Source organism: Pinus tabuliformis, chromosome Q, assembly GCF_031772625.1.
Source record: "Pinus tabuliformis cultivar Carrire ecotype Pingquan chromosome Q, CPIR1, whole genome shotgun sequence".
Taxonomy (NCBI): Eukaryota; Viridiplantae; Streptophyta; class Pinopsida; order Pinales; family Pinaceae; genus Pinus; species Pinus tabuliformis.
The window spans coordinates 53,927,650-53,954,483 of NC_142296.1; the positions used below are offsets into that span (position 1 = coordinate 53,927,650).

The following is a 26,834-nucleotide window of genomic DNA, read 5'->3' on the forward strand; positions in this document are numbered from 1 at the left end:
TTTTTTCTGAAGGATGAATTTAAGGAGATGAGCTGGCGTTCAGGAGTTCAGAGGTCCTGGTTAAAGGACGAGTGGCACTGCCTCCTATGGATTACTCAGTCATACTTCACCTGTGAAGGACGCTACAATCGAGTAAATCTTTAACTTTTATAATTCTAACTCATATAGCATGTCAACTGAGAATTAATACTCCCAATTTTCTGTTGGAAAGCTTGAAACATATGTTTGCTAGGGTTAGAGCAAGACCAAATGCATCTACCCATTCCATATATCACAAGGGTCTGATTAAAATATTAATTGAAAGCCAATTGAGACACGCTGGAAGGACTTGGGAACATTTTTTGTTTTGGGAGGGTTTGAACTCCAAATTGTAAAACAAAAAATGGGTAGGAAGAAAGGTAGCAAAAAGAAGGTCAAGTAGCCACAAAAACCTGAACAGGGGACCTCATCTATACAAACAAGAAGTCAACAAAATGTGGAACCAGTTCCTCCTTTAGTTCCTGAATTACCCAAGGTTTATACCAGGAAGAGTGATAGGATGAAGAAAACAAAGGATGCCCCTCCTCCCACTGTCCCCCTACCTGCAGAAAAAGAAGTTAATAAGTAGACACAGAAAGCCAAGGGCAAAATGATTGAGCCCGAAACAGAGCAGACATCAGCTGATAAGGAACCCACCTTAGCAGAGATGTTTAAAGGTGGAAAAAGACCACACACCAGACCTTGGAATAAGCTGAGACTGAACATCAAACTGAAAAAGAACCCTGAGTTAGCAAAGGAGGTCATAGATGTAGATAAAACCCCTCAGAAGGACTTGATCATAAACCAGGAGGAATCTACAAGCTCAAAGAGATCTAAGAAAGCTAAAGACTCAAAGAAAAAGGTTACTATAGAGGCTCAGAGGATTAAGAGACAGAGGAGAACAAATGTTGACATCTTGCTAGAGGCAGCTAGCACACTTAGCTAGTTGATTTTTGACTGCACAGTTTGATTGTCCACTGTGAAGGTGAAATTTTGTTTGTCGGCTGATAACCCGTCTATCAGCAATTCGCACTGGTAAAGGTGAATGAGCGCTGACAGTTCCGTTGTCAGCACAATTTTGGCAATTGTTGTCTATAAAAGCGCTGACAGCCAACTCGTCAGCGATTATGTTGATATTCCGGTTTTGAAAGGATAACAATAAGATTGTCAGCGTTGTCAGATAAGGAAGCCCGAAGGGAGGAGTTGCGTAACAAGATGATATTTTTAGAAGGAGGACGAGGCATGTGTTCCAGCAAATCAAGTAGAAGATCAGTCATCGTTTTTGACCCAATTTTCTAGCCAAGTTTGTAGCACGTTGTTATGGTTTAGATACAGATAGGCTTGGAAATATGTATTATGTGCATGTATTTGACATATACGCTTTATATTTTTAGAAGATTGTAATTAAGTAGATACAGAGAACTTGTTTTTAATTTGTAATATTTCCTATAAAGACAAGCTTTGTAGAATGAAAGAGTGTTGGTTTTTTATCAGAAACTTGTTGTTCTCTGTGTATATTTCAGAAAGTTTAATAAAGGAAGAGTAATTCTGCAGCAGAGATTCTTGTGTTGAAAGTTATGTTGCTGGAAACGCCAGCCCTAACCCTCTGAAACGTCGATCCCCATTTCAGATACAGAAACCTGTACGATTGGCATGGTAACAGTGCGTATCCGTATCAGGGTCGTTTCATTTTTTTGGAAACGCAAATTTTATACTGGAAACAGATCCTAGGCGTTTTTTAGTTTTTTAAAACGTATTGGAATATATGGATCCGTATCACGGAAATTGTGATATGGATCACAATTTTCTGGATACGAATCAGTCTCTTCAAAAAAAATTTGGCATTGGGAACAATGGAAAAATCAGCCCACAAATCGTCGTGGTAACCTAACCTACCTGAAAATCGTTGTGGTAACCAAACACGCCTGCAAATCGTTGTGGTAACCTAATCCACCCGCAAATCATACGAGTAACCTAGGTCCTAACCTAACATTGAAACTTGAAACCCGCCGCATTACATTTTCTGATTTTCATTTGCCATTGTGAATACATTGTGATTGGAGCCACCAGCAGAACATTTTCATTTGTGCAAGAGGTTGGATACATTGGTTGCGAAAGAGGTTGGATACACTGGATTCAAATTTCAGAAGGAAGGTAAACGAGCAATTGCCACAAACAATGACCACCAAAATTTCAAGGGATGGCATAGCGGAACCCCCAAAAAAGAAAATATGTACAAGAAAATAAATTGTTGGAAATAAAACAAGATATTGACCTGAAGATGTTTCTATTGATTGCAATTTTGATTGGTTCTATTCACCTTCTGTTGAGAAAATGCATGTGAAGTATAATTTTCCATGTTAGAACTTAGAATCCTAGAATATAGTAATTTAGTTACGTTGCTTAGTGGTTCATTCTACAAGTAATAAATCGTGCCATTTTTGTGTTGTCTACTGCCACCCACATATGATCATTTTGCTTTGAAGCTTCTAATAGATTTACAACAAATTCGATGAATATTCTTCCACATTTGTTCTGAGAAATAGATAGAGGCATGAGGTTCTTAAGTTGCATTTTTTGCAGAATCACTATTTTGGTAAACTTTACTATTTTGTGCATTATACTCACATACCCAATCGATACTATTTTTCAGAATCAATAGAAAATTCAAAATTGTGACAAATGACTACCTTTACCTTGTATAATAGAATTAAATAAAATGTTGATAAAGATTTTGCATCCGTAAGATAGGTCATTGATTACTTATCTGGAATCCATGAAAGAAAGTCACTATCTATTTTATCCCTTGGAAATCGAACCTATTTCTATCATCTTAAGCCATGGATTTTCCCATTATCTTTATCTAAATTGTGCATACCCTTATCTCAATGTGCAGAATTTGAGATTGGAATCATTTTAAATGCTTTCCAATGATCAGATTGTTTTGCCATCTTGCTTACCTTTCCATGTTTCTTTACCCCTTTAGAGCATCTCTTACAATTTTTTAAGGAATAAAACACGTCTAGATTGAATTGTGACCCATCAATTTTATTTTATTTTTGCGGTTTCATTTACATCATCATCATGGCAACTTTAAGTTCATCCATTCGTGGGGTAGAGGAAGGGGAGCATGAAATTGAATCTATCTCTAAAGTTGATCCAGAGTCACCACTTTGGAAATACATAGCTATTGTTGGGAAGATCCAAGGAGGGGGGATCATTGGCATGGGTTTGCAGGGAGTGTAAAAAGGAGTATAAGGGATCATACACCCGGGTTAAAGCACATTTACTTGGGTTAAAAGGCAATAGGATTGAATATAAAGTGGCCCACCTAAAGAAAATGGGACAAATGGAAATGGTTTAAGGCAAAACATGCAAAATATCATAAAGAACAAGATGAGGCAGATGTTAAAGCAAATGAGGAAAATCTTGCGTCTCAATTCAAACAACCATGGTTGGGAGCATCTTCATCAAAGCCTCCACTTCCCTCTCATGGAATTGTCGATTCAAAGCAGTCTAATTTTGGACGGCTTGAAAGGAGTTTTAATAATGATGCTCGAGAGATGGTAGATGCAACTATAGGTCAATGCATTTATGCAAATGGCATTCCCTTTAACCTTGTGTGATCTCCTTACTGGGCAAAGATGATAAAAGCAGTGAATTGCTCAGAGCCCAAAGGGGGCAATGTTTTTGAAGGCAGTGGATTATGAGGGGCAGATGAAAGATTCTCAATTCATTGTTGACATCTTGATTGAAGCAATTGAATTGGTGGGGCCAGAAAATGTTGTCCAGGTAATAACTGACAATGCAATGGTGTGTAGAGTAGCAGACCTAATTATTAAAGGCAAATATCAGCACATCTTTTGGACCCCTTGTGTTGTACATTCATTGAACCTCATGTTGAACAAAATGGGGAAGCAAATTGAGTGGATTCGAGTTATTTTTGAAGAAGCAAAAGAAATTCAAGCCTTTATCACAAACCACCACATGTCCCAAGGCATCTACAAGGAATTTGTGAAGTTGGAGCTCCTTAAGGTACCTAAACTTTAAAGTTTATTTCATAAATTCTAATTTCTATGACTCTAAATTCAAATATGTAAATTGGATTCTCAAATGTCATGATTCGTGAATCATAATAGTTATTCAATCAAATTATGATTTTTAATTTATTGAAACATTGGCAATTTGGCACCTACAGGTTGTTGAGACTCATTTTGCTTCTCACATCATAGTCTTAACAAGGCTTATGCAGGTGAAAGATGCATTACAATCAATGGTATGCAGTTCTCTTTGGAATCAATGGAGGCAATCCCAATTTGATAGAGCACAAGCAATGAAAAGGTTGGTTGTTGATGATGAATGGTGGGATAGGGTGGAGTACCTCTTGGCCATAGGGTGGAGTACCTCTTGGCATTTACTAAGCCAATTGTGGATTTGCTCTATATGTTTGACACAGATATGCCTAATTCAGGAGAGGTGTATGAGGGCATTGATTCCATGATAGAGAAGATAAGGATGATTATAAATTCCAAGGAGAATGACCCAAATGAATTCTTTCATAGAAAAGTAAAAGTTATATTTACCAAAAGATGGAACAAGATGACCACCCCATTGCACCTTTTGGCCTATTCAATGAATCCAAATTATTATGTTGCAGACTTGCTAAGTGATCCAGAAAGAACTGCATGAAGCAAAGACCCAGAAGTCTCACGAGGATTTAAAAAGGAGTTCGAATTCGTGCAATGTTTGCTCATTGTGGGATCAGGGGGTTGGGGTTCTGATATTGATTGTATGCAGGACAAGAGGGCAATCAGTCCAATTGATTGGTGGAACTACTATGCTGGGGAACTTCCACATATCCAAAAATTGGCCATCAAGATCTTGTCACAGGTTGCTAGTTCGTCTTCAGCAAAAAGGAACTGGAGTGCATATGGATTCATCCATTCAGTGAAGCGAAATAGATTGGGCTCTAAGAAGGCTAAGGAACTAGTGTATGTTCATTCAAACCTTCACCTTATGTCACACAAGAGAGACGAATACATATTTGGGGTCACCAAATTATAGGATGTGGAACCAAAGTTGCCAGACTTAGATATGATGTTGAATTTCAGGTCTCGCATGACTTTGTTTGATGCGAAGTCACTAATAGGTGGATCTTCAAGTGGACATTGCAGCAATGCTCCCACATCTGGAGAGGATGTGGTTCTTAGTGACAGGAATGAAGACATATTTGATGATATGTAAATGTAATTTATGATGGTGTTTTAACTTTTAAACTTTTGAACAACCATATGAATTATTAATAATGATAGTAGACTTCCAGTCATAGTTCATTTTGTACTTTGTAGTATGTACTATGTAGTGTGCATTATTAATTTTGGTGATGCTGTTGTAACTTGTCATGTTGATGACTAAGATACCAGAATCGGTGGGACACGTCTACTGCCACCCACATATGATCATGTCCCAGGCCTCACGTGTCCCGAATTGGACATGATTCGGCGGGACACATGACCTTCGGATCGTGCCCCATTGGGACACGTCGCGTCCCGATTGTGTCCCGATGGGACATGAACGTGTCCCTATTCCAGGACACATGTCACATGTTTTTTACCTTCGCGCGGCCATAAAAGGGTGATTTGGCCCATTCTAACTTCACCAAAGTCATTCTCCCTTGCTGTGGGTTTGTTTTGAGTGTGTGAGAGGAAAAAGAAAACGTTGTGGGAGCATTTTGGAGGCGATTCAAGCAACAGGTAAGTGCATTTTATCTCTATTTTTTTAGCACTTTTATTACAACGGTTTGCATGTGCATTTGTTTTACAAATTTGTGCATTTTTCTTTATTTTTTTACAGCATTCATGGCTCAATCAAGGGCAGCAAGGAAGGGGCAAAGGAAGGGGAAGAATGTCCCCATTGGAGATGTCCCTCCTCTTCCAATTTCATAAGGGTCTGTAAGTGTTCCCTCTATTGCAAGTGGGGTTGCAACAGCAGCTTCAAATGTTGAGGGAAGCCAACAGCCTCAAGATAACAAATATCCCTTTTGGGAATATGTCACAAGAGAGCAAGGGCCAGGCAACAAGATGAAAGGAAGAGGCAATGCTTCTTGGAAATGCAACTATTGAAAAACTCATTTCATGAGAACATATTTCAGTGTGAAAGCTCATTTGTTGGCTTTACTAAGTTGTGGAATTGTGGCATGTACAAAGGCGTCTTTAGCTAAGAGCAAGGAAATGGAAAAAGAGGTCAACGTTGGTATGGAAAAGGTGGTTGTAACATCTAAAAAAAACAAGAACGAAGAACCCATTCCATTCTTGAGGAAAAGAAGCAACAAATTTCCATTTGAGAGTTCTAGTGGGGGACAAGCAGCAAAAAGAAAGGCAATGGCACTTGGTCCAATGGACAAGATTTTTCAGAAAGACAAACAGGAAGAGCTTGATCTCACCATTGCATTGTTTTTCTATCGGAACTTCATATCCTTTAATATTGCACGCTCACCTTTATTTATTGAGATGTGTCGAGCTCTAACTCAAGGGGCTCCATCAGGGTATGTGCCTCCTGGGTCAGAGAAGCTAAGAACCACATTGTTGACGAAGGCAAAGAAAGAGGTAGACAAAATGCTTGAGCCTATTAAATCAGCATGGCCCACATCTGGGGTTAGCATTTTTTCTGATGGATGGACAAATCCAGCGCGGTACCCACTCATCAACTTCATGGTGTCTTCCTTGAATGGCCCAGTTTTCTTGAAATCAGTGGATGCGCTTGGACAATACAAGGATGCACAATATATGGGTGAGTTGTTTATTGAAGTTATTGAAGATGTAGGTGTTGATTCTTGTGTGCAAATCATTACAGATAATGCACCTATTTGCAAGGTTGTTGGCATGATTGTGAAAGCTAAATATCCACAAATATTTTGGACACCTTGCATTGTTCATTCTTTGAATTTATCACTTAAATCTATTGCTTTTGATGTGCTTTGGGTTGGAAGCATTATTGAGGATGCACGGCATATCCGCAACTTTGTACAAAATCATACAAATGCCCTCACTATCTACAAGGAGTACACCAATCTATCATTGTTGAAGATTGCGAATACACAGTTTGCCTCTTCATTCATCATGTTGAAGAGCTTGAGGGAGGTCAAGACCGCTCTTGGGGCCATTGTTATTTCAGAGTTTTGATCTTTTTGGAGAAAGACGGATCAACCAGCCTCAAAAAGAGTGAAGGAAACAGTGTTAGATGACGCTTGGTGGGAGACGGTAGATCTACTTATTCAGATCATGGACCCTATCATTTCTTTGCTTTGATTTGCAAATACAGACCAACCCATCATAGGAGAGGTTTATGAGGGATGGGATTCCATGATTGAGTCTATGAGGAGCATTATTTTACAGAGTGAGTGCCCTGAGTATGAGACATCATCAGAGACCTTCTTCACCACCATATAGGATATTCTTGTCAATAGATGGGACAAGAATTGCACACCTTTACATTGTTTGGCTCGCTTATTGAACCCAAAATGCTATAGCCATGAGTGGCTGAATGGTGGACCTTCCCACAGATTTCCTCCTCACATGCATGGGAAAATTTCACAGAGGAGAAAAGTTGCATTGAGGTGGATTTTTCAAGATAGAGCATCCCTTGATGAGGTGGAGGATGCCTTTGCAGAGTTTTCCACTGGCACTAGTCGATTTGCAGATATGATTTGATTCGAGACAGGGGGGCTAAGAAGCCCTATTCTTGGTAGGCAACTCATGGGGCAACAAGCCTTCCTCTACAGCAGTTAGCCATGAGTCTCCTTTCTCAGGTGACTTCATCCTCTTGTTGCGAGAGGAATTGGAGCACATATGGGAATTTGTATAGTGTCAAGAAGAGAAGGCTTGAGCAGTCCAGGGCAGAGACAATGGTGTATGTGCACACCAACCTTCATCTTATTTACAGGCAGAGGGATGAGTGGTTGAAGGGAAAGACAAAGATGTGGGATGTCTTTCCTGATGATATGGGTTTGGACAGCAGTGTTGAGTTGGCATTGGCTAACATGGATCTTAATGAGCCAGTGTTAGAGCCTGTCACTTTTGATGATGGTGATATTGTAGAGGGGTCATCCTCCACACCAGCAGATGCAGAGATGACATTGGATACAGAGGAGGAGGATGTAGCAAAGGAGAGCAGTGGTGACCATGATGACGAGTGCAATGATGTTGATTTTGATTTTGAGGATTGATGACTCATGGCTACCTATTGCCTTTAGGCTTGTAGTTGTTTTGTATTTGCTATTTCTATTTGCCAATGGCATTGCTACTACCTATGTAACATTGTACACATTTTGATTATGATGACTTAATGAGAAAACTACAGTATCTTGTCTTTCTCCTATTGGATCATTGATGAATATGTATTATGATTTATCGTTTATGTCACAATTGTATTTGTATGCATAATGTTACTTTGTAAAACTTACATCTAGATGAAGATCTATGTTTGAATCAATGAATTTGTATCATGTATGAGAATTTGTGTAAGAAATATCTAATTTTTAATATATATATATATAAAATAATATATAATGTGTCTTGTTTCGAGGGGTCAATGTGTCTGTGTCCAACACTCGAATCCCCGTGTCCTTCGTGTCCCGTGTCCCCGTGTCAGGTAACTTCAATTGATGATTGAAATTTGAAATAGAAACTTGATGACATGTTGAATCATGAATGTTATAATAATCATTAATGATGATGACAATGTTTATGATGAATTGATGATGATGATAGATGATAATTGATTATGTATTTTTAGATATAGAATCTAGATTCTAAAAGATGAATGGTAATATGAAATTCTTAAATATATATATATATGTGTGTATGTGTGTCGTTTCGTGTCGTATCGTATCCAGAATTTTTGAAAATTTGTTGTATTCGTTTCAAACCCTGTATCCTTTTCAGTGCAACTTAGGTTGAGAGATTTTGAATATGAGTTTCCCCTATTTTTGTTTTCCTTCTATGTTGTCATATGTATGTTCTTCCATGACTGATAATAGTAAATAAACAGAAATCATATTTACTATGCTTTGTTTATATGATCAGTCTTTCACAAATTTCTGACTTATGCTTTGTAGAATTCATCCTTGTGATGCTCTTATAAGTATACTATTGTCTTATTATTCTGCATTTCATCTCAATAATTTTAAATCTCAGAGTATCTCAGCTATCCTTTCTCTTTGAAGGTTTTAGTTTGCTTCCTTGTTAAGCCAAATATTTGACTCCATGCCCAATGGAAATCTATCAAACCCTTCCACAATTTTGAAGTTTTGTTACAGCGGACCTAGTCCTTGTGTTAAGTAATTAACCAGTCATTTGGACTGGGTTATAGAAGGGATCCCCCTTCAGATTGAAAGGGCTAGCTTTCAATTCAAGAGATTGGTTAGAGGTTACCTTAGAGTTTTTCCCTTACAGCTTGGATTTTCTCTAAGTGATAACAGGTTGCAATAGCATATCTGCGCAGGGTAGGAAGAGAAAAGCACACTGAGAGGGAATTTCCAAAATTCTCAGAGGATTTCCAATTCTAGCTTCCAGGAGGAGATCCGTGACTTTCAGTAGCAGAAGGTCGTAGCAAACTTATCAGTTCAGCCAATGCATACTTCAAGAGTAGCAGTACCTGTGCCAGAATCCAGAGGAGGACTTCCGGAAGGTAGAGCGAGCTGCCTAGTAGAGGAGTAACAGGAGTGCGAGTGCCGAAGAAGGATTTCTAGAGGCAAGAGAGAGTAGATTTGCGCATTCCAGAGGGAGTGCAAGCAACAAAAGGAAGGTTGAGCAAGAAGGAAAAGGATATTTGCAGCACTAGTCTCCAGTTTATTTGAGTTTCACAGAGATGGTCACAGCAGGACTCAAGGATCAAGACAGACTTGATGGAGCATCTAACTTTGGTGTCTGGAAGGCCGAGATGCAATTCCTATTGGATGAGCATGGTCTGAAGGAGTTCGTGACAAATGTCATGGCAGAGCCAACAGATCCACAACAATTGGCAACCTTCAAGAAAGAGATGGCCAAAGCTAAGAGAATGGTCCTAGATGGTGTTCGGGATCATGTCGTCCCGCATATTGCAAATAAAAATACAACAAAGGACATGTGGGATGTCATCGTAAAGTTGTATGAGAATCCTTCAGAGAATCGCAAAATGATTCTCAAGGAGAGAAGCTGAGGACCACTAGGATGCAGAAGGGTGAAGGCGTTACTTCCTATCTCACCATACTTCAGAATGTCCAAGATGAACTTGCAGTCGTTGGAGAGAAACTGTCTGATGATGAGTTGGTGCGCACATCTCTAAATGGGTTTTCCAAGGAGTGGCATATATTCATCCACGTTATTTCTGAGCGAGATACGCCTCCAGGATGGGATCGCCTATGAAGTGACTTCACTCAGGAGGAGTTAAGGCTCAGCCTTGCAGAGGGTACTATCAGCAAAAACAGCAAAGGACCGAAAGTAGAGAAGGAGGAAGAGGAGAATATAGCCCTTGCAGGTAAAGGGAAGGAAAAGAAGGGTCCCAATTAGGGACAGAACTCAGAAAAATAAAAATGATCAGTCAAAGGTCAAATGCTTCGGATGCGGTGAATTTGGTCACTACGTCACCCAGTGTCCAAAGAGAAATAAGGACAAGAAGGGGCAGGAGCAGACAGCGGCTTTGGCAGAGATAGATGATTGACCTCTAGATTGGAGGAATTCGCATTGATAACAGTGATACCTCCAGATGGAGAAGGAGCATGATGGTTCAGAGATCAGGATGGGCAAGATCCATGGGTAAGCAGCAAGAAGTCTAGTTCAGATCCAATTGTTGTTCACATGGATCAGTTCCTTTGCTATGGGAGCCCACAGTATAGAGTAGCAGGAGGGTTGAAACTTGAGATGTCAGCAAGGCGCAATAAGATCTTGAGAGACAGTTGCAGTCAGATGCGTGAGCGATAGTAGCAAATCCAGTTCAATGCAGTCAGATGCATGAGCGACAGTAGCAGATCCAGTTCGGTGCAGTCAAGTGCTAAGTAGACAGTGAAAAGCTAGTTGCAATCTGAGGACTCAAGGGATAGTTGCAGAACCTGTTGTCGAGGCACAGTAGATATGTTGAGATCGAGTTTCCAGTTGCAATTGCAAGAAATTCGTGTGATTGGAGGAGGCAGTGTGAATTGCCCAGTTACAGGTTGCAAGTGCAATTCCATCCAGAGTGAGATTCCAAGAGGGAGTTTACATCCGGGAAAGATTTCCCATTTTTGTTTCAGAGGGAGATCAAGTAAGATCAGACTCACTATTGCAGTAGTTGCAACAACAATGCAATATAGTAGCAGAGCAGTGGTAGCAATAGTGTGAGATAGATCAGAGCATGCGTAGCTATTAATGGACAGTGTTTTCCAGTTGACTTATTCACTGTGATTTTTAGTGAAAAGGAGTCAAATCAGTGAGAGATGTGAAGGAGGTGTAACAGATGTCAAACATCAATAGCATGATCAGCACATCTATAGAATTGTAGAAGAGAGATGATGGGGAGAGAACACCTTCCTCGGTAAGAGGGAGTGTTTATGGATTTGTGGTAACATCGGATAGGTGTTCTAGTCTCTAAGGTGTCAAAGAGGCTAAAGAGCACGAGATCTCCAAAACCCAGAAAAAGTTTCGAGAGAAAACACTTAGAAAGCTCTCAATTAAACTAACTGATCAATAAATAAAATTGTCTAAGTCAGGAAAATTGATTAGTTAATAGGTATTAATTGAAGAAATTGACATGTGCTCTAGAGACTTCTAGAAAGTGTATTGATGGATTCAAATTGACCTTAGCCATCAATCACGATTAGATATTGTTCATTGATGCTCCAGCGAGAGATTATAAGAGCAAGTCGATGGGCTGGAAACAGATATAGTTGAGAGAGAGCAAGCAAAGTAGATCGAGCTACCCAATTCACATCTTCAGTGAGGGCATAGCTCAAGCCAAAGGTAGAGCATCATGGAGAGGGAGCAGCAGAAAACTTGGGAGCAGGATTACGGAGAGTTTTCCAGTGTTTCACCAGTGTCGAAGTGGCAGGAGATAGGAGGTCAAATTATCTACAAAGTGGGTCGCGGGAGTTAGTGCGAATAACCATAGACCCTTGAGCAAGTTGCCGGAAGAGACTGGATTCAGTTGTCGGACGTTGAATTAGCTTCCAAGGAGGTAGAGCAAGTTACTTCTAGAGGCAGAGGGAGGTAGCACGCCTCACTTGGAGCAAATTTCCAAGCAGTGCGAGTTATCCAGAGCCTGCAGTGTGAGTTATCCAAAGCCAGCAGTGTGAGTCGCCAATGTCGGGTTCAAGTAGTTAGAGGATTGCCAGTTGAGCATTCGGATAGAGGATTGCCAGTTGAGCATCTAGATTATTGTACTCTCAAAATTTGCTGCATAATAGTAAAATAAACACTCATCTGTTGCACTAGTTTTCCCATTGGGGTTTTACCAGGGACTTTTCAGTCCAAAAATATTGGTGTCTATTTTTATGTGTGTGCATCTATTTCACAATTCCTTATTTACTTCCGCAACATATTTTATTTGTGAAGAATGCATCAATGAGTTATTTGATATTTGTCGTAAACAAATAAACTACTAATCAATTAGGAGAATAATTTCCAGTTGGTGCATTCAAGGAAATTTCACAACTCTCCCCAATGACTTTGCTCCCTCACAAAAATGATAGTCAAGGTTTGAAACCTAGGGTTTCATAATTCCCTTAATCCTTGCTAGGGTTTAGTCATCATCCCATAGACTCCATCACCCAAGGTCAATGCACTAGCCTTGGTCACATAGTTGATCAACTTAAAAACTCATATTAAACCTCACTTTTCTTCTCCTAAAATTGATTTCGGCCTCTTAAGGAAAGTCGCTAGCTAGGGCTAGGGCATCTTTTTCAGCTAGGGTTGAAGACGTTGCATTGTGGAGGGATTCAACACCTAGAGATAAAGTATTTGCCTCAAAATCAAATCATTCTCGTGGCTAATTTCCCATTTTAAGGTTGATGTCCTTTGCCCTAGGTAAATTGTGCCCTAAAAAAGCCTAGTTTGCCCTAGGCTTCAACTTGGGGCTTATTGAAGGCTTCTTGTTCCATAAATTGAAGGTATACATCTATTGGAAGCCTTTTCTTGGCCTTGTGATCCTAGATAAGCCTACTAAACTTGTTTATTCTCAAGCCCTAGGTCACGCTATGTCATAATTAGGTCATTTGGAGGATACGAATTGCCTCATCATGCTAGCTAAGCCCTGTTCTTAAGAAGAGCAGCCCTCCCTGGCCTATCTTTGTCACCATTACCTCTAGTACTTGATAAATCCTTTAGGCAACCCAATATAGGGAAGCCTCCCTTGTGGTGAAAGTCCACTAAAGAGCGAGAGGTAGTCGTTGTGGTGACAGTGGGCCACACCTCATATTGTTGCCCCTTGGTCTAGTTCCTATCTTGTGGGGCTCCCCTCACAAGACCTTGCTAGATTTTAGGGCAAAAGGCCCCACAGATCAAAACAAAAGTAAAGCATTGATCTTTCCCTTTCAACAACCCAAAATATCCAAAAAATCGTAAACTTGTTTTCTCTTGTACAAATCTGGAAATTAAACAGTAAATATCTTATTCCATATTGTTGTTCAAGTCACATAAACATCAATTAAACATCCTAAAACCTGACTTGAAAATTCTAGATGCAAATCCCATATTCCTAGCACACGTCTCTTTGGATTTGCCTAAATTAGCCAATTTATCTTGCTGTTTTGTACATCATTCAAAGGTTGATAAAATCTGATTGCAAATCTGGAACATTAAAGTATCATCTACAAACCCTAAATAAGATTTGCTCTAAGCCCCTTTGCCCCTTCTCTAGAGTCTGCACAATATCTTGGGCTTAAATTTCCCTAGAGATTTCCCCCTTTGAGCTAGTATAAAGCTAGCCTAAAGAGAGAAAGATATGGCTATGACGTGACAGTGGGTAGTTTATCTAGGTCACACTTGAGTTTCATAAGTGTGGTTCATGACTTTTACATCAAGCGAAAATTCAAGAGGTAACACACCAAAGAGAATTCCTTTTTCTGTCTTGTTATGTTAGACAACCCTTTAAATACACACTAAGAAATATATTAGTGCATTGTTCACAACTTTATACACTATGTCTAGGCACACTTTTAAACTGTAAAATTGTATCATCAGCATTTAAAACCCTGAATCTAGAGCACTTCAGTTCTTGACAGAGACATAACAGCTAGCATGATGAAATACTGACCTTTTTGTCGCAACTTTTCTCAAGTTGGGTTCATTTTCAACAAAAGTTAGGGCTACTCATATAAGATTCCAGAAATAAATAATTGTTGATAGCATCCATTATTTCAGATGGTATTGACACCAAATGGGAAGTGATTAATGGTGCCTTTTAATTAAGTGATGTGTATTGACTTTTCATTGAGCACGCCTTTGTTTTCCCGAGTTAACAACAATGTTAAATTGATTTGGTACCCAAAATATATCCAAATTTACCAAGCAAACTATCAAGCTCAGAAGCACAAATAAATAGCAGCAATGAATAACTGTAATTCTACCACTAATCATCAAAGGTTATTCAATCTGAAACTCAAAAACAGAACTGAAAATTATACCCTCTGCTCCACCTTGCGCACTTGATTCCGAGCTTGCTTCAAGACTGAACTCTGAATGAACCACAATATTATTAAATGCATGAATAGATATTTTCTTGCCATCATAGAACAAAATCTATAGAATCCCTAGTAATCAAATATATTAGTCAACGAAATTGAAGTTTTTCAACAATTATTTTGAATTCAACATTTCAATAAACAACCAATAAACTATCATTTTCAAGACACTCCTTATGCTAGACAAGGAAATTTATCTTCTTAAATAATCATTTTCAAGACAAAAACCACATTATCAGTCAACAATTCGAAAGACCAGCAAGAGCAGCTGCCAGAATTTATATTGCCAGCCCATTCATTTGAGGTTGAACATTAATCATTTAGGGTGAATGCTAAGTTGCTTGATACGGAGAAATAGAAATGCACTGAAACATGATCCCTCAAAAATTAGGAAATGGAGAAACACGATATGTTTGTGTGTAATGTGCCATTTCAGAAAATTATATTAGAACTTTCAAAGAAAGCATTTAAGCTTTAACATTATGATTTAGAATACAGATTCGTGAATAAATGAACAAGTGCCAAGGCCCAAAATATTTAAACGAGAAACTTTAAAGACATTAGAAAAGAGATACGTTCATGTAAATATTAATAAAACCTATTCACTAAAAAATTTAATTACTTAAAAATAAATTTTAGTGAGTCCCAGGCCAAAAATATGCCACACAAACATGTACGAACATCAAAACATGGTATACAATCCCTGAAATGTGTTTCAGCTTGGCTGAAACACATGGGTTTCCACATCGAAACAAAACTAGTATTGGGGGGTTCCACTTTTCTAGCAACATAGGTCGAACAAAGAACCTCCTTATCATAACCCCTCTTCTTTACAATCAAGTGCACCATCATATGCCCTAGGGGAAAATTTCTTCATAAATGAATATTGGAAATAACTTGTTACAAATAAAATAATAAATAATTAATTAGTAATGTGTAAATAATTAGTTAGTAAAAGGTGCATACCGTACCCTCTCACTCGTGACCAGTCAACATCATCCGAATGATATTAAATTCATTCATTCTTATTCAATAATAATTATTATCACTCCAAATATACAAGTGTTATTGTTTCATTAGTATCAAAGCCGAGCGGTTTGGTATACGTTGGGCTACCAATTCCTTCGTCAAAATAATTCTACCATTCACCATCCGTACTACTCCACGATCGCACTGTCCCTACTTAGTGTTTTCCATTTCAGCTGTCATCTCCTATCTATTGCCGCCAACCTGCCTCGTCAAAAATTTTATCACTGCTATCCTATGTCGTCAACCTTTGTGCACCCTTCCCTCACCACCCGCCCCCTATCTACCTCCACTAGTTGCCTCGAACATTCAGCCACTAACACTTGACACCACCACTACTGCTCGACACCGCCTGCCATCTGCAAGACACGCTGTCACTCGACACCACTTTCTATCCACCAACAGTTGTTTCGCCCACTGCAGTTGTCGCACTATTGGCCACACAAGGCATGACCATACAACATATGATGTCACTTACACTGTACAATAATCATATAACTTTTTTTCAAGTCAATAACTAATTATTAAAGTTACATTATATAAAAAGTCATAGTCTAACTTATAGACGAAATAGCTTTTTTCACTGGAATTCACCAAAATCCGGCAATACAATTTCAAGATTTTTTGTTGTCTAAAATACAATTTTGAATGCATAAATGTATTCAGCACCCTAAAAAACCTTTGAGGCACTCAAATTATGCAGATTAAACAATTTAAACTCAAGTTTTTAAAAATCTTCGTCATATTTTGATTAAAATTAACCAGAAAAATGGTCGTGAAAAAGGCCATTTCGTCTATAAGTTAGACTACGCTTATATAATATTAATATCATATATATATATATATATATATATATATATATATATATTACATTATTATAATATATAATATTAAAAATAATAATAATATTTATAAAAAAAAGAGGAAGTGGGTCTGCAAGGACAAAAATGTTCGCAAAAGAATAAATGTTTTCCGATTTTAATTGATACAAAGACGAGGTTAATAGCATAAGAGATTGTCTCAGCAACATTGAAAAGGTATAGATGGAGTTGGCGGAACGAAAAAAGGTGTTAATCAGCTTAGATCCACCTTAACTCCGGATGTATCAAGGGCCGAGAGGGGTCAAATCTCTCGAAGCGCAAACCTCTTTTCTGAGTGCAAAACTTGAGGAAAGGTTTGCACCTCGAGAGATTTGATCCCTCTCAGCACTTGATAGATCCAGAGTTAAGATGGATCTAGGCCGGTTTTAGTTGTGTGCAACGAAGGAAATGTTGAAAAGTGTAACTAGGCTCGGTCTTGATAATGACATGTAATTATGACTCTTGTAAATGATGTAATGAAGAAAAATAAATTTATTATTGTAAGCCTTGCTTCATGGGTTTCATGAGCAAGTGATTTTGTTATAGATGGCTCCCATTGAGAGCCTTAGGATATGTTATTTAGGTCAAAGAATTAATGTCATGTATGAAGAGCTCTTCTTGAGCATGTGTAAAATTTATATAAGTCAATAAGATTGTCTAGAAGCCCTCCAACGACAAGCACAAGCTCTCCTCTTCATGTCGGCCTCAAGAAGAAATAAAAACTCATGTCGGCTCACTTATTTTGGAGACACATCCCTTCAATAGATCATGTCGGCTTATTTATGGAGACAAACTACTATATATACACGGTTGGGCTCTTCGCATTTACACAGAGAATTTTGGATACATCTCTGAGTTTTCAAATGGACTGTGGAAGGAAAAGGTGCGGATCTCTCTGGGATTTCGGGTGACCTAACATAGAAGCAAGCCCGGATATCAGTGCAAGAAGCTCGGATAGGGAACAGATCTACAGAGATCAGTTCGGTGTCATCTCATTGTCAAGAAGTTTAGTCAACCTCAGATCTCGGACCAGATTGCAAAAGATGTGTTTCGAATGACCTCAGACAAGAAGCTCAAATATATTACAGTCAAGAAATTCGGATTTCAGATCAGTCAACAGAGTTTGGATTCTCTGAGATTTTCGGAAGGCAATCATAGTTCATATATCACAGTATCACAGCTAATGGTTCTATGTTATTACAGTGGAAAGATTTCGGTGTCATCTCAGTAAAGGTTTTCGGTGCTACCACAGTTAAGGTCTTGGTGCTATCTAAAGAAGAATATCTCAGTGATATTTCAAGGAGAATCTCGATGCCACAATAGAAGATCACATAATGGTCTAGAAACCACAGTTTGGTGGTACATAGAGGTCGTAGCTTGGTGCTCTGAAGGAGTTATTCTTCAGTGATGCTACAGTGGTCATAGTTTGGTGACTTCACATTGACATGTTCTGGTGCCATGCCTAGTATATATATACAATTCATTGAAGAGCTGATCTCAGTTTGAGGAAGATCGAAGTAGAAGAGAATCGTCGAAGAAGGTTGACTGTGTTTTGGCCCTGGCTTATAGCCTACATGATGTGTCTCTTGTCTATTTATGTTCATGCATTGGTTACTGTCTGGTGAAGAAGAACATTAATAATCTAACTTGAAGAAGATCCTAAAATAAACAAGTAAAAAGAATTCACAAACAGTGACTAATAGAAGAGAAATCACCTAATGCCAATGCCCTAGATTTCTCAACAGGAAGTTCTATCGAAGATATGATTAATTTTGTCAATAATATGTAAATACATATAATATTAATATAATCATTTTAAATATACTAAATATGTTTGAGATTAATTTGGTCATTTTAATTTTAAATTTGCTTAGTTACCTCAATTTGTTGAGATGATAAATATTGTTAATAACTTTAATGATGAAAAATGATGAAATAAAAATTTTGAATGCAAAGTGACAATGTAATAGTGTTGAATGATAGAAAATGTGAATAATAAGAATGTAGTCAATTACAAATAGTCTTCATTGTGATTAATCTCAAACTATTTTCTTCTACTATTCTTATTGTCACCCTTGTTACTTTTGCCATCTTTTCATATCGATTATATGAAAAGAATAGTTGAAATCGTAAACCATTTAAATCTTTAGCTCAAGTTGTTGTAGTAAACATCATACCTTGTCTCTCTTGCTCTCCAATATTAATAGGTTGAATTACTATAACACAAAAATCAATGTACATTGTCAATAATTTTTTGTGCTTACACTGAAATCAATGCACAATGTTAATCCAATCACTTTAAAATTAATGTACCATCATACATCCAATTACATAAAATTAGAAATCAACATCTACACTGAAATCAATGCATCTAATGCAAGCAATCAAATAAGATTAGAAAACAACATTTACACTGAAATCAATGCATCTAATGCAAGCAATCAAATAGGATTAAAAATCAACATCTACACTCAAATCAATGCATCTAGTGCAAGTAAGCAAATAGGATTAGAAACCAACATCTACACTAAAATCAATGCATCTAGTGCAAGCAATCAAATAGGATTAGAAATCACCATCTACGAGTTTAATAGCATAAGAGATTGTCTCAGCAACATTGAAAAGGCATAGATGGAGTTGGGAGAAGGACAAAAGGTGTTGATTAAAAAAATGAATCTGCTAATCGAAAAGAGAAACATAATTGATAATCTACTCGCAAAATCCGAAGATCGATGGAAAACAACGTAGAATGAGGAACAATGACAAGGACGAAACTACCAAGACACTTAACTACCATGACAAACAAATGAATCAACTAACCAAGAAAGTAGATGTATTAACGACACAACCCTTAGTTTATCAAAAGCTGACATCAAGTCCATTATCACAAAAGAAAAATGAATAGGGCCATCACGAACAACCTGAAGTGCATTTTTCAGGTAGTCAGTGTCACAAAATTTCCAAATAGAAATCGTCAACAAATTAAGAAGGAATTACCAAAGTATGATGGTGAGGACCATACAAGAGTAGGCGTCTAGGACAATAAGATGGAAGGGATTTTTGAATGAAACCCCCCATTAGGTGAAAGAAAAAAAGTAACGACAGCTTCTAACAATTTAGAAGGGGAAGCTTACGATTGGTTTCTAGGGTGGACAAAAGAAATGTAATGATTATTCTTTTCATTAGCAAAGCTTCACGATTGCCATATTTAAAAGGTTTCATGAAGAAGAAGATGATCATTTTTACAAAAAATTGTACATTCTAGACGGAAAGGAAACATAAATGACTATACACATGAAGGGGAAGTTTTGGCCACTAGACAAAATGGATACACAGATGAACAATTGCTGAAAATGTACATCCGTGGACTAAAAGATTGTATCTGTAGTGAAATAAAGCTATGGAATCCTACAACAATTGAGGATGCCAGGCACGCAGCTAAATTAATTGAACAAAAGAAAATGTCCAACAAGCCATCCTTTACAAGTCTAGAAAAATCAAGCAAATACTCAAATGAAAGGTTGAAAAAGTACTCCACAGAGAAGCCTGACAGGTATGTACCCCTCCCTTAAGAGAAGAAGAGAATTAGCACTGGGACTTAGACAAGAAATGGGTCAACAAATGTAGATATGGTGGAGACAATTGGACACCCAAGCATAGATGTAATAACAAAAACTATATATGTGTGAAGACGAAGTAGAATTTGACACATCAAGTAGCAACATGGAAGAATGTAAGGAAGAAAATAATATTCAAAATATAGAAGATGAGGCCATGCCCAAGATATTGCTTGCCGCAATAACAAGAATAGCGCAATCCCAAACTTTGAAACTAAGAGGACATGTGAAAAAAAGAAAATGTCACCATACTCATAGACACAAGAAGCACCCATAACATCATAGATATAAATGTCACAAAAAGAATAAATCTATTCATATATCCAGCCACAGACATAAAACTGATGGTAGCAAACGGCAAACGAATTGGAGTAAAAAAGTGCCACAAAGTCAAGCTAAATCTTGCAATTAGAAGATCATGAATTAAAATTTGATTCTACACCATGCCCCTAGGAGGAGTAGTTGTCATATTGGGAATTCAATGGCTACAAACTCTGGGGACCTATTCTACAAACCATCAGAAACAATTTATCAAATTCAAATGGGAAGGAATAAAATATAAATTGTTTGGATTCTAGCCTCCACCAACTCAAATTGTATCTTCTCAACAAATGACAAAACTAATTAGAAAGGGGGCACTAATCTACATCGCACAATGCCATCAAATGGAGATAGTAGCACCAAAAATAGTGCATTCTCAACACCTAGAGATTAAAGCATTAATCCACAAATACGACAAGGTATTCCAAGACTTACCTATGAAGTTGCCTCTGGAAAGAAGGATAGAACATATAATTGAAGTTAAACTAGACTCAACACTGGTGAATATCAAACCGTATTGATATTCTCACCAACACAAAAAAGAAATAGAAAGATTAATTCAAGACCTATTAGGGTGTGGAGTTAACACAAGAAGTAGGAGCCCATATACAACCCAAGTAGTGTTGGTTTGGAAAAAAAAATGGATCCTTCAAACTATGGATAGATTATCAAGGTCTAAACAAGATAACTATAAAAAACAAGTTTGGTATCCCATTGTTGGACGAGCTCCATGGAGCAAAATATTTCTCAAAATTAGATCTAAATTCAGGGTATTATTGAATTCGAGTAAGGCTAGAAGATGTAGCAAAGATTACTTTTAAAACTCCCAAAAGTCACTATGTATTTAAGGTGATGTCATTCGGGTTACCAACGCCCCTGCCACCTTCCAGGAAGCCATGAATGAACTCTTTAACCCTGTTGCCACACAATCTAGCAAGGGTCCTAGGAGGGGTACCTAAGGGATAACTATTAGACCAAATGACAACAATGGGACAAAAATCCACTGTCACCTCAGCCAGTCTCCCCTACTCTTTATGGACTTTAACCGATGGGAGGAGTCTCGTTGTGAAGGAAATCACCAATAATGGCAGGATCAACAACTAGGTATAATGTGATTTCCAAGGCCCATTCAAAGGAGAGGCTCAATATGAGGCTCACTTGCTTTAATGAAGCTTAATTGCTCTTCAAGAAAGACCTAAGGTAGAGGGACTAGACCTAGGACTTAGGGATGTTCAGCAACAATGAATGTGCCTAAGGTCAAGACCCTCAATATGATATAGAACCTCTCAAGTAGCTTTGTGAGATAATCATATACCTTCAAGTGGGCTTTTGCTATTTGAGAGACCTAGATTGGGTCCACACAAGATCTAGGGTTTATGACTTTATCATGGGAGGAAAACCTCCTAGGTGCATGCTAGATCAAGCTAGGACAATGAAAGGGTCGAAATGATTAACTTCCTTTGAGTTTTGTGTGCAAAGACCCTCAAGAAGACCCTTCACCAAGACGTTCAAGGTGATTTTTAGGATTGCAGCTAGGGTTTGAGTTTTCTCACAATTCAAGCGTGAGAATTGTCTCAAATTTGGAGGAGAGCTAGAGGAGACATCAGTGCAGAAGGTTGTCCAAGTGGTTTAGCAAGAGATCTTCTCTAGTGCTATTCGCATCAATCCCTAGAAGGCCATCTAGGAAAAGAGTTGAAAAGTTTGGAGGGCGAAAAAGAGTACAAAAATTAAGGTGATCACCGATTTTCCTTGGATTAGTGCCTTACTCTTGGGCTATTGAGTCTATATGCTTCGAAAATTTGGCCGAAATTGTCTTCGAGGTTGAAAAATGACGCCCTAGCATACAACTTTCAACATTTACCTATCCAAGTTCTATGGCTTTTCATGGAAGAAAATTTAATTCCAGTCCACTAGGAACATTCATCTTCTTGCCATACAATCAGTAACATGTACAATTGTCAATCAAAGGAACTTTTCAATGATATTCAACAAAAATTAGGGCACAAGAACATTCCAACAATTGCAACAATTCCACATATTAAACATTAGAAGAGATATTCAATGAAATTTAGCACTTACAGGATGACAATGGGTATATTCAACCAAAGAACAAGAAGATAGCTCACAAATAGACGAAAATTTCACCTCCAAACACATCGAAATGCATCAAGGAATCTCTAATAGACAGCCAAGAAGATATGCAAAATTCTCAAGAATGTTGGAATTTCTAAGTTTAACCTGTTAGAAATTCTTCCTGTACTATCTGATTTATTTCTTCCTACTTGTTCAATTACTTAACAAGTTATTTACCATGTAAATAACGAAAACAAATATAAGTACAGTATCAACATCTACATATCATCAACTGAAAGTAAACAAGCACACAAGTGACACCGTTACTTTTGGGATAATGTCCCTGAAAAAACCCAATGTGGGAAAATCGGTGCAGTTATTCAGAGGTTTTTATTATTATGCAGTTTTCATAATACAACCAGGGTGCTAGAAATGGCTCACCCAACAAAGAATGCCCTCAGCATTAGTACCTCTCACTCGGAGATAGATATTCGAGCTGATAAATCATCGGATGAACGATGCCACAGCAACAATTGCAACTTTTGTTGCTCTGCATCACTCTGATAGGGACTACGTCACCCTATCCAACTCACCAGCTCCCAGTTTGTCCCACGAAATCCTCCCAGCACTGCCTCTAGGCCCTGCATCAGCTCTGCTAGCCTCTGCATCAGCTTCTGGAGCCTTTGTGCCAGCCCCTGGACCCTTTGTGTCTCACACGCTGGCCTCTCTAGCTCTGCGAAGCTCCTGGCTACCTCTGTGTAGCCTCCAGCTGCCTCTGTGTCAACCTCACTGGGCTCTATGCTGCCTCTCTGGTACCAACTCTGTCTCTCTGCTATGTATTCACTGCCCCTCAGCTACAACTCAGATCACTCACTCGATTTCCTCAACAAATCCTGCCCTAGAAAATCGAATTCTTGATCAACTTGGTGTGTTCTCCAACTGACCCTCAAGCCTCCTCTTATACTTTTCTTGTTGGTCCATCAACAGCCGAGATTAAATCTCTAATCAACGGCTAAGATTAGATTTGGCTTGATCCATGACTTTTGGACCCTTCTAACCCAGTTTTATATTAATACCCATTAATATTTTATTTTTCCTAAGTTTAGACTTAGGAACTCCATTAAAAATATTAATTATTTTAATATCTCCCAAACCGGTTAGAATCTGCCCAAACCATTTCCAGGTTTTGGAGATCTCATGTGCTTTAGCCTCTCAATCAATTTTCGTGGCTAGAGCACATCCAATGCTACCCCAAATCAACAAAGAAGAGATATCCAAGTCCAAGTGATGATGATCCAAATGAATGAGGGTTAGCTCTATTTATATGAGCCTCCTCTAATTCGAATTAGCCTAAGAATGCCCCTACTATTATTTTACTGTGCAAAAATACATGTCTTTGGTGACAATCCCACCAAATAGCTCATAAAGTTAAAGTTAAGCCATCCAAAGCTAGCAAAAATGATGAAACAATGGTGTAGGAGGGTCATTTGAAGGCCTAAATGAGTCCTCAATGTGCCATGATGAAGAAAAGGGCTCCATGAATGATGATCAAGGGGGTGGCCCCATGATTTCCAAGCAAAACATCATGTGGTGCTCCCAAGTGGCTCTGGGGCACAAGCAATGGTCTCATGGGTCTCCTGGTGGCTCAAAATCAAGTCGATGCTCCATCAATGAGGGCTAGAAGATGATACATGCCCTCCCATGTCTCCCTAGGACAGACAAAACCTCCTTTGGACCCTATATCAACTACCAAGTGTGAGGTGCAATGTGTAGTCGGCTAGGCAATGTGGACCGAGTGTATCATCATATTTATATAACTAGGGTACGAACAAGCAATATGGTGGTGCAAAAGAATCTCATTGCGTGGCAATCAATGCTCTGCAAGGCTGGAGGCCCATGAATCTCAACACTCACCCTACAAGTGCCATTATGACCCACTGGAGGGCTTGGATCCCATATAGGAAGGCCAACTCTAAGATGAAAATTGATGTTTTTCCATGATCTCGGTGTCTTGAATAGAATCTTAAATCTCTTACACTACCAAACCAAGAATCACAACAAAACTACTTTGCACAGCGGAATATAAATAGCAGTAAATCTACTAGTGCACAAAATATAGACAACTTTTTACAATTTTGTACAATAACCCAACTTCGTTATATTAATCAAACTGAATAATACAACAGTCAAGGGCTCCCGTACGAGGGATAATGGCCCTGATACATCCACTGATACAAGAATACAAATTGGGGCTTCGTGTCAGTCCATCGACAACCAATCTACCCTCAACAAGATACTCTGACCGTCTAGCTGATGTAGAGCTCCTCGTAGTTGCATTGGTCGTACCCTATAACTGCCTAGTCCTTCTACTCCCGATCTGCAACACTGCCTCTATCAACGATTTAAGTCCATCTAGCCACTGAACCTCAGCAATCAATCTGCTCACTAGTTGTGCCTTAGTCCATCAAAGGCATAACACATCGAGCCTCCTGTCGAGTTGTTCACAACTTCTTTGTCAACAACTCACAACTACCCACTGTTGCTCCTCATCTACTCAAGGACTTCAACCCACTATGGTCTTCCTGCGCTGCTCCAATGAATACCAACATAGAGCACGCAGGGCTGCCACCTATCAATGCAAGATGTCCATCTCCAATAATGAACACAAGCTAGGAGGATTTCCCATCATTTGTTGTAGAAGTCCTTCTCCACTCACAAGTCTAGGGTTGCACAAACTGCTCCCGGTCGATCAAACCCATGAGCTCAACGACTGCCACTCTAGCAACCACCCAAGTCCATGAATATAGTGCACGCTGAGCTCCACCTTGGACACTATCACGCTATCCTCCAACAGACCATAAATGCCCAATCCACTGTCCTCTCATGGTCCACTCTCACGCTGCCCTCCAACAAAACACGAGTGACCAATCCTGTTGTAGCATTAGTTAGGGCATCCAACACCTATGGAGACCCTTCCATATCGCTGCTAACAGACTCCTCAACTATCCTCTACTAGGACACCCATCCAACTAGCATTCAACCATCAACCAAGGGTCCATCTACAACTCACTATTGTTGTACCCTTGCCTTGATTTTTGTGCTTCTAGAAGACTGGTTAGGGCACACCAACAACCCTAAACCTATGTTCTAGACCTGTGTTAACTTCTCCAACTAGGTTGTCATCTTTGTTATCCTTTCAAGCCTTCAAAACACTGTATTAGGGCATAAGGCTCCTCCTCGACACACCTTGCAGCAACCTGCTCACAACAACTAGATGAATTTGCCCCAAACTCAAGGAGAATGTCTTTGTTCATGTTGCGGCCTCCCTTCAATAAATGTGGCTCAGTGAGGAGACTCTCACAAGGCTTCACGGCCCTACAAATAACCTTCTCACAATGATGTACCTACAACATTCTCCTATGGCCCATACAAAGACATATAACACATCAATCTAACATAGAAAAGCCTCACAACCAGTCCAAGACTCGTCCTTTAGGCCTCCTAACAAGCTGCTTATTGACCTTAGATACCTACAGCCCAAAAGCCTCCACAAACTCGTTTTCCTAGCCTCAGACTTCGTTGTTCTATTTCAGAGGTATTTGATGATTGACATGGATGTAAAATGACCTTACACATGCCCTTAATAAATAGCCTTCTCAAGGGCTTCAATGAATCTCATGAAGGTGGGTTGCCAACTATCATAAGGTTGTTGAGAAATCTAGGGCATTAGCATTAGGTGATTTCTCTTCTATTAGTGACTGCTTGTGAATGCTTTTTACTTCTTTAGATTAGGATCTTCTTCTTGTTAGATTATTAGTGTTCTTCTTCGTCAAACAGTAAACAATGCATGAACACAAATAGACAAGAGACACAGCATGTAGGCTATAAGCCAGGGCCAAAACCTTTCACTCTTTGAGAGGAAAACCCACACAAATTCTTCTTATAGAGATTCCAATTGACAAATACGAAGACCAAGACCACTGACCTAGTAGCCACTCGAAGATCAAGACACACATTCTCTAGTCAATCCTCTTCTTGACTCCTCTTCCACCGAGATTTTCATCATTGCCTTGACGACACTGTTTCCTTTACCGAGCCCACATCACTGAGATGATACCTCATCACAATAGTATCACCTACAAACTATGGTTCCAACAAATTGTTATGTCACCACTACTGCTTCTCATCACTCGATGTGACACCTAGAGAGACTCTTCACTGTGGTATCTC

At 38.8% G+C, this 26,834-nt stretch overlaps 1 protein-coding gene across 4 annotated transcripts in view; it reads right to left on the minus strand.

Annotated features, from left to right (window-relative positions):
* Positions 1–26,834, minus strand: part of LOC149218265 (uncharacterized) — a 503,060-nt gene that overhangs the window by 402,414 nt on the left and 73,812 nt on the right. For all 4 annotated transcript variants that reach the window (XM_089383876.1, XM_089383877.1, XM_089383874.1 and 1 more), the window contains one exon: positions 14,651–14,701. In XM_089383876.1, coding sequence (XP_089240002.1) covers positions 14,651–14,701 — 51 coding nt within the window. The remainder of the gene's footprint in view (positions 1–14,650; positions 14,702–26,834) is intronic.